General features: G+C 46.1%; 1 protein-coding gene across 1 annotated transcript in view; it reads left to right on the top strand.

The window, feature by feature from the left end:
* The window catches only part of LOC139279406 (interleukin-6 receptor subunit beta-like), a 213,616-nt gene that overhangs the window by 87,090 nt on the left and 112,021 nt on the right, over window positions 1–14,505 (top strand). The window contains exons 12-13 of the mRNA XM_070898516.1: window positions 1,862–2,008; window positions 10,214–10,354. Coding sequence (XP_070754617.1) covers window positions 1,862–2,008; window positions 10,214–10,354 — 288 coding nt within the window. The remainder of the gene's footprint in view (window positions 1–1,861; window positions 2,009–10,213; window positions 10,355–14,505) is intronic.

Raw genomic sequence — 14,505 nt, 5'->3', positions numbered from 1 at the left:
TGGGACTCACGCTCTCGGCTGCAGAGAACAGTACCTATCCCTCTAACTATACTGTCCCCTACCACCACAATGTTTCCTTTTACTCCCCCAGTTGAATGGCCCCCTGCACCACGATGTTGTGGTCAGTTTGATCATCCTCCCTGCAGTCCCTGCTCTCTCCACACAGGGAGCAAGAACCTCGAACCTGTTCGACAAGAGCAAGGGCCGAGGCTCCTCCATCACTCCATCCTGAGTCCCCATACCTTCCTCACTCGTAGTCACACCTTCCTGTCCCTGACCACGGACCAAATTTGAACTATTTAACTTAAGGGGTGTGACTGCCTCCCGGAACACAGTGTCCGGGTAACTCTCCCCCTCCCTGATGTGTCGCAGTGTCCGCAGCTCAGACGCCAGCTCATCAACGCAGAGCCGAAGTTCCTCGAGCCACCAACACTTGCTGCAGATGTGGTCGCGGTGGATCACACTGGTGCCCACCAGCTCCCATATACTGCAGCTGCAACACATAGCCCACCCTGCCATCTCTAATGTATTTTATTTAATCTATTGGTTTTCAAGTTTTGAATGGTTAGTTTTTAATCCCGGCTCTTAAATTAAACCAATGCCCATGTATAAGAGAGAAATATTGACGAACCAATCCCTTTCCTGCTTTCTTGTGACTTCACACTTTGATTTTACTTCTTACCTCCCAAGTCCATTGGCGCGGCTCCGGGCTCGGGGTCAGGGCTCGGGGGTGGGGGGGGTCTCGGGGCTCAGGGGCAAGGCTCGGGGCTCGGGGGGGTAGCTTGGGGCTCAGGGGCTCGGGGGGCTCATGGTCAGGGCTTGGGGAGCTGGGGTCTCGGGGGGTGGGCTTGGGGTGGGGGAGGGGGGACTCGGGGCTCTGGGGAGGGGTTCGGGGGGGGGGATCAGGGCTCGGGGCTCAGGGGGGAGGGCTTGGGGCTCTGCGGCGGGGGGCTCGGGGAGGCAGGGAGCTCGGGGCTGTTTGGAGTCCCGCTGCTCGGCTCTCTTGCACTCTTTTATTTCTGGCCTGGTCCCGATCTCGCGCTGTTTTGAGTCCCCTCCCCTTCTCACTCTCCTTCCTTATCCTCTTCCTCCTCTCAGCTTCCTCTCCTCTCCCTCATCCTCGCCTTCTCGGTACCCCTCCATCCCTCTACCTCTCATTATTCTCCCTCCCTTTCCCTCATCCTCCCTCTCTCATTCATCTTCTCCCTCCCCCTCTCCCTCCCTCCTTCTTCCTCCCTCCCTCACCCTCCCTCTTCCTCGCTCCTCCTCTCCCGCTTTCTCCCTCCTTCACTGTTCCTGTCCAACTCTCGCTCCTTCGCCCACAATTTCCCTCCCTCTCTCCCTCCCTCCCTCCCACCCTCTCCCATTCATCTTCTCCCTCCCTCTTCCCTTCCCTGCCTATCCTTTCTCCCTGCCACCCTCACCCTCCTTCTCCCTCCCTCCGCATCCCTCTCCCCCACCTCTCCTTTCTCACCCTCGCCCTCACTCTCCCTCACATTCTCTTCCTCTCCTCTTCATCCTCTCCCTCCCTCTCGCTACTCCTCCAACTCTGTCCCTCCATTTCTCACCCTCCCTGTCCCCTTCTCCCACCCCTCTCCCTGCCTCTCTCCTCTCTCCCTCTATCTTTCTCTTCTCCTTCCCCTCCCTTCTCCCTGTCATTCCAACCCAGAAAATACTAAGATTACAGTTGCTATTAAGTGATTTTCTGTTATAGAATATACAATTTTCAAATTCATTGATTGCGAAAGCTGCAAAATGGCCCGAAGGATGGCGGTGAAATGGAGAGCTGGTGCATGCCCTCCAGAGTCAGATGAATCCATGCTCGTTAGTGATTGTCTCATTTTGATTCCTCCTGACTCAGCCCCACTGATTGGCCCCAGAGTCAGTGGAAACCGTATTTGGAAATCACAGGCAGAGGTGATGTGGGACGAGATTCCAATCGACAAACGCCAAGGTTTTATCCGGAATTACACCATATTCCACAGCGATAAGAAGGGGCCTGTTGGATGTGAGTATCAGAGTCAGCACTAAATGGAATCTCTCCACACACCACAGAACAAAATATCGGCTTGCACTGTGTGATCACTAGGCACAGAGCCCTCCTCTTTGGCCCAGTTATGCAACATTCAATGATCTGCAGAAGGGCATGCATTCTACGGCTAAAGGGATCAAGGGGTATGGAGAGAAAGCAGGAAAGGGGTACTGAGGGAATGATCAGCCATGATCTTATTGAATGGCGGTGCAGGCTCGAAGGGCCGAATGGCCTACTCCTGCACCTATTTTCTATGTTTCTATGTTTCTACCATTCTGTTGTGCAACTCAATTCTATCAACCCGCCTTTGCACCAATCCCTAACCAACAACAATCTATCAATCAGTCTTGACAGCTTTTTGGTGGAGAGAGTTCCAGATTTTCACTATCCTTTGTGTGAAGATGCACTTTCTGACATCACTGCTGAGTAGCCTAGCTCTAATTTTAAGGTTATGGCCCCGTGTTCTGAACTCTCCCAGCAGAGGAAAGTCATTTTTCTGTATCTACCCAATCAAATTAATTTAACATTTTTAAACACCAGAATTAGATCATGTCTCAACCTTCTAAACTCAAAGGAATGCAAGCCTAGTCTACATTTTCTGCCCCAGTATCATTCTGGTGAATCAGTGATGCACCCCCTCCATATATCCTTCCTGAGGGGCAGTGCCCAGAATTGCACAAGATAAAAATTCACGGGGTTGGGGGTAATATATTAGCATGGATAGAGGATTGGCTAACTAACAGAAAATAGAGAGTCGGGATAAATAGGTCATTTTACAGTTGGTAACGGTAACGGTGCTACAGGGATCGGTGTTGGTGCCTGAACTATTTACAATCTATACTAATGACTTGGATGAAGGGACCGAGTGTAATGTTGCCAAGTTTGCTGATGATAAAAAGATGGCTGAGAAAGCAAGTTGTGAGGAGGACACAAAAAATCTTCAAAGGAATATAGACAGGCTAAGTGAGTGGGCAAAAATTTGGCAGATGGAGTTATTATTTAAATTATTATTTAAATGGAGAAAACTTACAAGATGCTGCAGTACAGCGGGACCTGCATGAAACACAAAAGTGAGTATGCAGGTACAGCAAGTAATCAGGAAGGCCAATGGAATGTTGGCTTTTATTGCAAGGGGGATAGAGTATAAAAGCAGAGAAGTTCTGCTACAACTGTACAGGGTATTAGTGAGGCCACACCTAGAGTACTGCGTACAGTTTGGTCTCCTTATTTACGGAGGGATATATTTGCGTTGGAGACAGTTCAGAGAAGGTTCACTCGGTTGATTCCGGGGATGAGGTGATTGACTTGTGAGGAAAGTTTGAGTAAGTTGGGCCTATACTCATTGGAATTTAGAAGAATGTGAGGTGATCTTATTGAAACATATAAGATAATGAGGGGGCTCAACAAGGTAAATGCAGAGAGGATATTTCCCTTTGTGGGAGAATCTAGAACATGGGGGCATAGTTTCAGAATAAGGGGTTGCCCATTTAAAACTGAGATGAGGAGAAATTTCTTCTCTCAGAGAGTCGTGAATCTGTGGAATTCTCTGCCCCAGAGAGGTGTGGAAGCTGGGTCATTGAATATATTTAAGGCGGAGGTAGACAGATTTTTGAGAGATAAGGAAGTGAAGGACTATGGGGAGCGGGCAGGGAAGTGGGGCTGAGCCCAAGATCAGATCAGCCATGATCTTATTGAATGGCGGACAGGCTCGAGGGGCCAGGTGGCCTACTCCTGCTCCTATTTCTGATGTTCTTATGAATGCAATACTCCAGATGGGGTCTAACCGGAGCTCTTCCACCCCTTTCTATTCCTAGCCCCCTTCCGATGAAGGATAACCTGTGTTGCCTGCCCGGTGCCAGAGTTAAGGACATCTCCTCGGGGTTGGAGAGGAACTTGGAGTGGGAGGGGGGAGATCCAGTTGTCGTGGTCTACGTAGGTACCAACGACATAGGTAGGACAAAGAAAGAGGTTCTGCTAAGGGAGTATGAGCAGCTAGGGGCCAAATTGAAAGGCAGAACCACAAAGGTAATAATCTCTGGATTACCACCTGAGCCAGGAGCAAATTTGCATTGGGTCAATAAGATCAGAGAGTTGAATGTGTGGGTCAAAAACTGGTGTGGGAGAAATGGGTTTCGATTCATGGGGCACTGGCACCAGTACTGGGGACAGAGGGAGCTGTTCTGTTGGGACGGGCTTCACTTGAACCATGCTCAGACAATTGATAAGGCTTTAAATTAGATAGTGGAGGGGAGGGTTCAAGTGAGGGGAATTTAGAAAGTTAAAGAGAAAGGAGAAGGCAATAGAGCAGGGTAGCGATAGCGGTAATGATAACCAGAGTGTGACAGGAAGGGACAGCGCGTATAAACATTAGAGTGCATCAGAAAGATGAGTCTGAGTAGGGAAAAATTGTAAAAAGACAAAATTAAAGCTCTTTATCTGAATGCTCGCAGCATTCGTAACAAGATAGATAAGTTGACAGCACAAATAGATATAAATGGGTAGGATCTGATAGTCAATACAGCGATGTGGTTGCAAGGTGACCAAGGCTGGGAACTGAATATTCAGGGGTTTTTGACATTTCGGAAGGATAGACAGAAAGGAAAAGAAGGTGGGGTAGCTCTGTTAATAAAGGATGAGATTAGTGCAGTAGTGAGAAATGATATTGGCTCAGAAGATTAAGATGTAGAATCAGTTTGGGTGGAGATAAGGAATAATAAGGGGAAGACGTCACTGATAGGAATAGTCTATCGGCTCCCATAACAGTAGCTACACTGTAGGACAGAGTATAAATCAAGAACTAAAGGAGGCTTGTAAGAGAGATATTGCAATAATCGTGGTTGACTTTAATCTTCATATAGATTGGACAATCAAATTGGCAAAGGTAGCCTTGAGGAAGAGTTCATAGAGTGTTTTCGGGATGGTTTCTTAGAACAATTCATTGTGGAACCAACCAGGGAGCAGACTATTTTAGATCTGGTAATCTGTAATGAGACGGGATTAATTAATTATCTCATAGTAAAGAGAATTATCTCATAGGGAAGAGTGATCATAACATGATAGAATTTCACCTTCAGTTTGAGGGTGAGAAATTTGGGTCTCAAACTAGTGTCCTGAACTTAAATATAGGCAATTACAAAGGTATGAAGACAGAGTTGGCTAGAGGGGACTGGGAAAATAGATTAAAAGCTCAGACACTAAAAACATCCCAATAATAGTAGAAAATCAGGGAGCAAAAGCAAGGGAGGAAATTAAAACAATCACTATCACTGGAGAAAAAGTACTAGGCAAACTAATGGGACAAAAGGTGGAAAAGGCCCCTGGGCCTGATGGTCTGCATCCTAAGGTCTTAAAAGAAGTGGCTTCAGAGATAGTGGATGCATTGGTTGTAATCTACCAAAATACCCTGGGTTCTGGAGTGGTCCCAGCGAATTGGAAAACTGCAAATGTAACATCCCTATTCAAGAAAGGAGTGAGACAAAAAGCAGGAAACTATAGACCAGTTAACCCAACATCTGTCATTGGGAAAATGCTGCAATCCATTATTGAGGAAGTAGTAGCAGGACATTTAGAAAATCATAATACAATCAAGCAGAATCAACATGGTTTTATGAAAGAGAATTTGTGTTTGACAAATTTGCTGGAATTCTTTGAGGATGTAACTGGCAGGGTGGATAAGGGGGAACCAGTGGGTGTGGTGTATTTGGATTTCCAAAAGGCATTCGATAAGGTGCCACATAAAAGGTTACAACACAAGATAAAAGTTCAATGTGTTGGGGATAATATATTAAAACAGAAATACTTGGATTTATACAGCGTGTTTCACAACCACCGGACGCCTCAAAGCGCTTTACAGCCAATGAAGTACTTTTGGAGTGTAGTCACTGTTGGAATGTAGGAAATATTTGGAGCAGCGTGGCAGCCTAGCCCAGCAGTCTGTGCGAGTGTGTCCTGGCCCAGCAGTCTGCGTGGCCCCCGGCCTGCGAGCACCATAGGAGCAGGCCGGGGAGCGGAAGGAGCAACATGGCAGCCTAGCCCAGCAGTCTGTGAGAACCCCGGCCTGCGAGCACCATAGGAACAGGCCGGGGAGCAGAAGGAGCAGCGTGGCAGCGTACTACTCCAGGGAGCAGCACGTGCTGGAGCAGGAGAGCAACGGCAGTGAAGAGGGGCGTCACCAAGGTCCAGGTCGGTGATTGGAGCGTGGGCAGGTACTGCAGGAGCAGCGAGGTCGGGGCGAAGGAGCGGCAAGAGATTGTAGAGGGACTTGATCGGGGCCCAGGAGAGGCGCGAGTTTGGGGTCCAGAAGAGGCGAGTGCCCAGGGGCAGCACGGGCCAGCCCACACTGCGATATGTGTGCGCACTAGGTCCATGCAGCAGAGCTGGTCTCCAGTCGTCTTGGTTAATCCTTGCTACTGGACCAAGACCTAGCTCTGTCAAGCCCGTGTGGTGGCTGGTGTGCAACGGTCACCACATGTTAAAAAAAATCCAAGCACAGGCATCTTCCACCCTTCAAGATTTAGTTCAGACCTGGAATTTTAGGTCCATCATTGAAACAAACACCTGTGAACTTTTTCACGTGGAAGCAAGTCATCCTCGATTCGAGGGACTGCCTATGATGATGATATGATGATGATGTAGGAGATGTAATTAGCATGGATAGAGGATTGGCTAACTAACAGAAAACAGAGAGTCGGGATAAATGGGTCATTTTCCGATTGACAAACTGGAACTAGTGGGGTGCCACAGGGATCAGTGCTGAGGCCTCAACTATTTACAATCTATATTAATGACTTGGATGAAGGGACCAAGTGTAATGTAGCCAAATTTGCTGACGATCCAAAGATGGGTGGGAAAGCAAGTTATGAGGAGGATGCAAAGAATCTGCAAAGGGATATATCTTAAATAAATGGGCAAAAACTTGGCAGATGGAGTATAATGTGGAAAAATGTGAGGTTATCCACTTTGGCAGAAAAAATAGAAAAGCAATCCATTATTGAGGAAGTAGTACCAGGACATTTAGAAAATGGAGAGAGACTACAGAATGCTGTGGTACAGTGGGTTCTAGGTGTCTTTATACATGAAATACAAAAGTTAGTATGCAGGTACAGCAACTAATTGGAAAGGCAAATGAAATGTTGGCCTTTATTGCAAGTGGGATGGAGTATAAAAGCAGGGAAACATAGAAACATAGAAAATAGGTGCAGAAGTAGGCCATTCGGCCCTTCGAGCCTGCACCGCCATTCAATAAGATCATGGCTGATCATTCACCTCAGTACCCCTTTCCTGCTTTCTCTCCATACCCCTTGATCCCTTTAGCCGCAAGTGCCATATCTAACTCCCTCTTGAATATATCCAATGAACTGGCATCAACAACTCTCTGCGGTAGGGAATTCCACAGGTTAACAACTCTCTGAGTGAAGAAGTTTCCCCTCATCTCAGTCTTAAATGACTTACCCCTTATCCTTAGACTGTGTCCCCTGGTTCTGGACTACCCCAATATCGGGAACATTCTTCCTGCATCTAACCTGTCCAATCCCGTCAGAATGTTTAATGTTTCTATGAGATCCTCTCTCATCCTTTTAAACTCCAGTGAATACAGGCCCAGTCGATCCAGTCTCTCCTCATATACCAGTCCTGCCATCCCTGGAATCAGACTGGTGAACCTTTGCTGCACTCCCACAATAGCAAAACTGAACACAATATTCCAGGTGAGGCTTCACTAAGGCCCTGTACAACTGCAGTAAGTCCTCCCTGCTCCTATACTCAAATCCCCTAGCTATGAAGGCCAACATACCATTTGCCTCCTTCACCGCCTGCTGTACCTGCATGCCAACTTTCAATGAATGATGTACCATGACACCCAGGTCTCGTTGCACCTCCCCTTTTCCTAATTTGCCGCCATTCAGATAATATTCTGCCCTTGTGTTTTTGCCACCAAAGTGGATAACCTCACATTTATCCACATTATACTGCGTCTGCCATTCATTTGCCTACTCACCTAACCTGTCCAAGTCACCCTGTAGCCTTTTAGCATCCTCCTCACAGCTCACACCACCACCCAGCTTAGTGTCATCTGCAAACTTGGAGATATTGCACTCAATTCTCTCATCCAAATCATTAATGTATATTGTAAAGAGCTGGGGTCCCAGCACTGAGCCCTGCGGTACTCCACTAGTCACTGCCTGCCATTCTGAAAAGGACTCGTTTATCCTGACTCTCTGCTTCCTATCTGCCAACCAGTTCTCTATCCACGTCAGTACATTACCCACAATACCATGTGCTTTAATTTTGCACAACAATCTCTTGTGTGGGACCTTGTCAAAAGCCTTTTGAAAGTCCAAATACACCACATCCACTGGTTCCCCCTTGCCAACTCTACTAGTTACATCCTCAAACAATTCCAGAAGATTTGTGAAGCATGTTTTCCCCTTCATAAATCCATGCTGACTTGGACCGATCCTGTCACTGCTTTCCAAATGCGCTGCTATTTCATCCTTAATAATTGATTCCAACATTTTCCCCACTACTAATGTCAGGCTAACCGGTCTATAATTACCCGACTTTGCTCTCCCTCCCTTCTTAAAAAGTGATGTAACATTAGCTACTCTCCAGTCCATAGGAACCGATCCAGAGTCGATAGACTGTTGGAAAATGATCACCAATGCATCCACTATTTCTAGGGCTACTTCCTTAAGTACTCTGGGATGCAGACTATCAAGTCCTCGGGATTTATCGGCCTTCAATCCCATCAATTTGCCTAACACAATTTTCCACCTAATAAGGATATCCTTCAGTTCCTCCTTCTCAATAGACCCTCGGTCCCTTTGTATTTCCGGAAGGTTATTTGTGTCTTCCTTCGTGAAGACAGAACCAAAGTATTTGTTTAACTGGTCCGCCATTTCTTTGTTCTCAATTATAAATTCACCTGAATCTGACTGCAAGGGATCTACGTTTTTCTTCACTAATCTTTTTCTCTTCACATATCTATAGAAGCTTTTGCAGTCAGTTTTTATGTTCCCAGCAAGCTTCCACTCATACTCTATTTTCCCTTTCCTAATTAAACCCTTTGTCCTCCTCTGCTGAATTCTAAATTTCTCCCAGTCCTCAGGTTTGCTGCTTTTTCTGGCCAATTTATATGCCTCTTCCTTGGATTTAACACTATCCTTAATTTCCCTTGTTAGCCCCGGTTGAGCCACCTTCCCCGTTTTATTTTTACTTCAGACAGGGATGTACAATTGTTGAAGTTCATCCATATGATCTTTGAATGTTTGCCATTGCCTATCCATCGTGAACCCTTTAAGTATCATTTGCCAGTCGATTCTAGCCAATTCACGTCTCATACCTTTCCTTAAGTTCAGGACCCTAGTTTCTGAATTAACTGTGTCACTCTCCATCTGAACAAAAAATAAAGAAGTCCTGCTACAACTATACAGGTTATTGGTGAGGCCACACCTAGATTACTGCATAAAGTTTTGGTCTCCTTATTTAAGGAGGGATTTAGTTGTATTGGAGGCAGTTCAGAGAAGGATCACTGTTGATTCCTGGGATGAGGGGGTTATTTTATGAGGAAAGGTTGAGCAGGTTGGGCCTATACTCATTGGAGTTCAGAAGAATGAGAGATGATCTTATTGAAACATGTAAGATTATGAGGGGACTTGACAGGGTAGATGCAGAGAGGATGTTTCCGCTCGTGGGGGAATCTATAACTAGGGGGCATAGTTTGAAAATAAGGGGTTGCCCATTTAAGATGGAGATGAGGAGGAATTTTTTTCTCTGAGGGTTGTTAATCTTTGGAATTCTCTGCACCAGAGAGCTGTGGAGGCTAGGTCATTGAATATATTTGATTGACAGATTTTTGAATGATAAGGGAGTCAAGGGTTATGGGGAGCGTGCAGGAAAGTGGAGTTGGGGATAAGATCAGATCAGTCATGATCATATTGAATGGTGGAGCAGGCTCGAGGGGCCAAATGGCCGACTCTTGCTCCTAGTTCTTATGTTTTTATCTGAATCATTCAGTGGGTTTCAAATGCCAGGTTTCCCAGAGTCCTGTGAGTCAGATATCAGTTTCATTCAGACATTCTGCGAGTATTGCTCTGCTCTTGCAGTATCAGTTGTATCTCCGGTAGGATTTGCCAATTCTCTATTTGACCTTCACACATATTTTACTTCCTTTGGCATATTTAGCTATTGTGTGCAGTGCGTTGAAGAGGAGATACATGCTGACTGGTCTGCTCGCCGATACTGATTACCAGGTGCAAGTCATGGCAACAACAGATGCAGGCGGAACAAACGGTTCAGCCATGAATCTCACCACAATGAAGTCTGGTAAATATCGTAAGATTAATGTAAGAAGTGAACGGCTCTTTTCAAAATTAATTATTGTTCACCATCTATTTTACTCAATTCATAAATGTACAATAAAGGTAGGCAATTTCACACCTCTCCTGTTATCAGTTACCAGAGCACCTCTGGTGATATTGCTTATAGTGCCTTGGTTTATGTATAGTCAATGCCAGGCATAATACAGCATGTAATGCACAAAGTATTATTCTGCTGCTAAGATGCACTATATCTAATTGTTGCGAAACACAGGCTGAGGGCAATGTGAGTTTAATTGCTTTGGTGGGAGAACTTTGTAGAACAGGATGTGCTGGTCAGTTTTAGGCTTAAGTTAAGAGTACAGAGCAGTTTAAGAGTGTCTTGTTAGTGCATCTGCAGTGCTAAATGAAGCATGTGTTCAGCACCTTTAACGGGTTTCAGATAGAATTGCACATGCGTTATACGCTGCTTTACAGAGACAGGAATGTTATACCCTTAAGATAGATAGATAAGTAGACAGATGTGGAAAGATAGACAGATAGATAGGTAGGTAGAAGTAGACAAATATGATTATAAATATAATTTTTCAGGTAGTGCATTCCAGATAATAACAACACGCTGCTTAAAAAAATCTCATCCACCCCTGGTTCTTTTGTCAATTATCTTAAATCTGTGTCATAAAATCATAGAAACTTCTAGCACAGACGGAGGGTATTAGGTCCGATGTACTTGTGCCGACTCTTTGAACAGTCGTGCTCAGTCTCCCTGCTGTGTGTCCATAGCCCTGTAGGTTACTCATCCACTGCCACGTCACTGATTGCAGGCACAGCAGGAGGGGCATGCGAGCGGCAAGAGTCCATAGAGGGAAGCAACGGGGGCTCAGGAGAGGCGTGAATCTGGAGCCCAGAAGAAACGAGGGCCCAGGGGCAGCACGGGCCAGCCCACACTGTGATATGTGTGAGCACTAGGTCCATGCAGCAGAGCTGGTCTCCAGTCGTCTTGGGTAATCCTTGCCACTGGACCAAGACCTAGCTCTGTCGAGCCCGTGTGGTGGCTGGTGTGCAACGGTCACCACACGTTAAAAAAATCCACGCACAGGCATCTTCCACCCTTCAGGATGTATTCAGGATCTGGAATATTAGGTCCTTCATTGAAACACCTGTGAACTCAGATCTTTTTGGTGTGGACACAAGTAATCCTCAGTTCGAGGGACCGCCTATGATGATGATGATGAGGTTGTTGTCCTGTAGTACCTGTCCAACTCCCTTTTTAAATTGTTTCTGGTGTCAGCTTCCACCACCTTCAGGTAAAGCATTCAGATCCCGACAACTCTCTGTGATTAAATGTCTCTCCATATCCTCTCTCGATCTGTTGCCGATGATTTTGAATCTACGACCTTTTGGGCTAGAAATTGTACAGCACCCCTTCTGGGGCGATACCTTTAGAGGAGCGCAACAGTATCGCCGGACGCTACACAACTCGAGCAGACACAAACTTCCGGTTTCGCGCTGTAGGAGGGAAGTGGAGCACTAAATCAAACGTTACCACTTCCCTTGGAGTACTAAACCTGGCAAGAGGAGTGGTAGCGGCAGAGCAACGATGCCGGGATCTCAGGCTCCTTCCCTTCCTTAAAGGGACAGGCCATCGCTGCAGGCTGTGTAATAAATCACATCCTGTGCCCGCCGACGGCACTTGCGATCCGCGACAATCAGTCCCAAACACTCCAACAGAGTGCAGGGCTGAGTAATCGTGGTGGAAGAAAAGGTAAAAAGAATGCACAGAGGGTTCCAAAATAAATGTCACTTAACTCACCGGCGATCCCTTTAACTGCCGCTCCCCATCGGCCGGCCTTCCTTACAACACTTGACGGTGGCGACGCCCGGCGATGCTGCAGGGGACAGAACTGAAGTTCGCATCCGGGGCGATAGTGGGGCGCTGCGCACTGGGTGACATCACGATCTCCGGGGCGCAGGAGATCGCAGTGCTAGGGGTTATCGCCGCTGCTAACCACCAAGGCAAGTTCGCAGGTATTGGTACTCTCGCCACACCCGGTCACTGAGCCAGTCATGCCTTGTTCTAGCGCCCCCGGAGGCGATGATGGGAGTTGCAAAGGAGGCCAATTTCTCCCCCTTAGTTCTTGATCCACTCGTCAGATGGAATAGTTTCTCTCCATTTACTCTATCAAAACTTCTCATCGTCGTGAAAACCTCTATTGGGTCACCTCTTAACCTGCTCTGTTTCAAGGAGAACAGTCCTAACATTTCCCACATCTCCTCATATCTGAAGTTCCTTACCCCTGGGAACATCCTGGTAAACCCCCGCTGCGCCCTTTCTGAGGCCTTTCCATCTTTCTTGAAGTGCGGTGCCCAGAATTGTCCTCAATACTCCAGCTGAGGCCTAACCAGCGATTTATAAAGTTCCAGCCTGATCACTTTGCTTTTATATTCTATTCCTTTATTTATTATCCCATACACTTTTATAACAACCTAATCAACTTGCCGTGCCACCTTTAAGGATGTGTGTACATGGACACCAAGGTCTCTCTGCTCATTTACACTTTTCAGAATCGCCCCACTTATAGTATCCTGACTTTCTATATTAGTCCTTCCAAAGTGCATCACTTCACACTTCTCAGCATCGAACTCCATCTGCCGAGCTTCTGTCCATTTCACCATCCTGTCTCGGTCATCCTGAAGCCTATAACTGTCCTCATCATTGTCTACTACTTTGCCAAGTTTTGTATCATCTGCAAACTTTATAATGCTGCTCCCTACACCTGAGTTAGGTTGTTTATAAAAATTGATAAGAGTAATGGACCCAAATCTGACCCTTGGGAAACACCACGGCAAACTAGCTCCCAGTCTGAGAAATACCCATCCACCACCACCCTGTGCTTCCTGTCTCTGAGCCAATCTCGTATCTATATCGTCACCTTCCCCATAATTCCATGGGCTTCTATCTTCTTAAAAAATGTGGCATTTTGTCGAATGCCTTCCGAAAGACCATGGGTCTGAAATCCCGGTTGAGCTCTTCCCACGGGCAATCGACTGAAAAAGTTAAAAAAGATGCACACCTACCTGTTCCTGCTGCGCCCGCTCAAACTTCCGATTCTGAGGCCTTCACTCCCTACACATCGCAGCGGATGCACGTTGGGACGTCCGTATGCTGGAGCTGGAGTCACATGGCTCTGGGCAGCCAATAAAGGTACAGTATTTTCTTATTCATAATAATGGGAACTCCGCAAGTTGGAATTCCCATTATTATGAATGAGAAACCCCCCTAAACACACAACACATTAATAAAAAATAGAAAAATACACTACATATTTAAGATTCATTTAAATTAAAGTTCTTATAAAAAAATATATTTTCCTGACTTTTTAAAAAGTTTTTTTAATTATGCCTTAAAATAAACTTACCATTGTTTATTTTAAAATGTTTGTGTATTTTTAAACACTTGCGCCTGTAACAGTAGGCTATGCGCCTGCTTTTTCAGGCGCAAGATTTTTGAGGACATTTGCTGAGCAAGATATGCGTAAATATCGGAAATCTTGCCCTGCAAGTGTCCTCGCTCCCGATATGTGCGAGATCTGTCAAGCCAGAAACTTGACAGATCGGAAAAGCCGGTTTTCAGCGCATGCGCATTGATCGCTGAAACCCGGCTTTTCTGATACCTTCCCGGGTCCGTAGGAACTTCGCACGGACCCGGGATATCGGAATTTCAGCACCCATATTTACAACACCTACTGCACTACCTAGATCAATCTTCTCTGTTACCTCATCAAAGCGTTCAATCACGATTGGTCAGACATGATTTGCCTTTAACAAATCCATGCCTCCTGGCCTTGATTAACCTATGCCTTTTCAAAGGAAGGTTTATTTTGTCCCTGATAATGGTTTCCGGTAACATTCCCCACCACCAATGTTGGGCCTGTAGTTTTCTAGTTTATCCCTTTCCCCATTCTTTAAGTTATGCAAAGTACTCATTTAATACCTTTAGCCATGACTACATCAAGATTGTCCTTTCGGTTGGGTCCTTAATAGGCCCAACTTTTCCCCAGCTCTCCTCTTACATTTTATATGTCTATAAAATGTTTTGGGTTCAATTTAATGTTGCCTGCTAATCTTTTCTTGTAACCTCTATCTTTGCCTCCCATA

This window comes from Pristiophorus japonicus, chromosome 14 (genome assembly GCF_044704955.1).
Source record: "Pristiophorus japonicus isolate sPriJap1 chromosome 14, sPriJap1.hap1, whole genome shotgun sequence".
Taxonomy (NCBI): domain Eukaryota; kingdom Metazoa; phylum Chordata; class Chondrichthyes; family Pristiophoridae; genus Pristiophorus; species Pristiophorus japonicus.
This window is presented reverse-complemented; position numbering and strand designations above follow the sequence as displayed.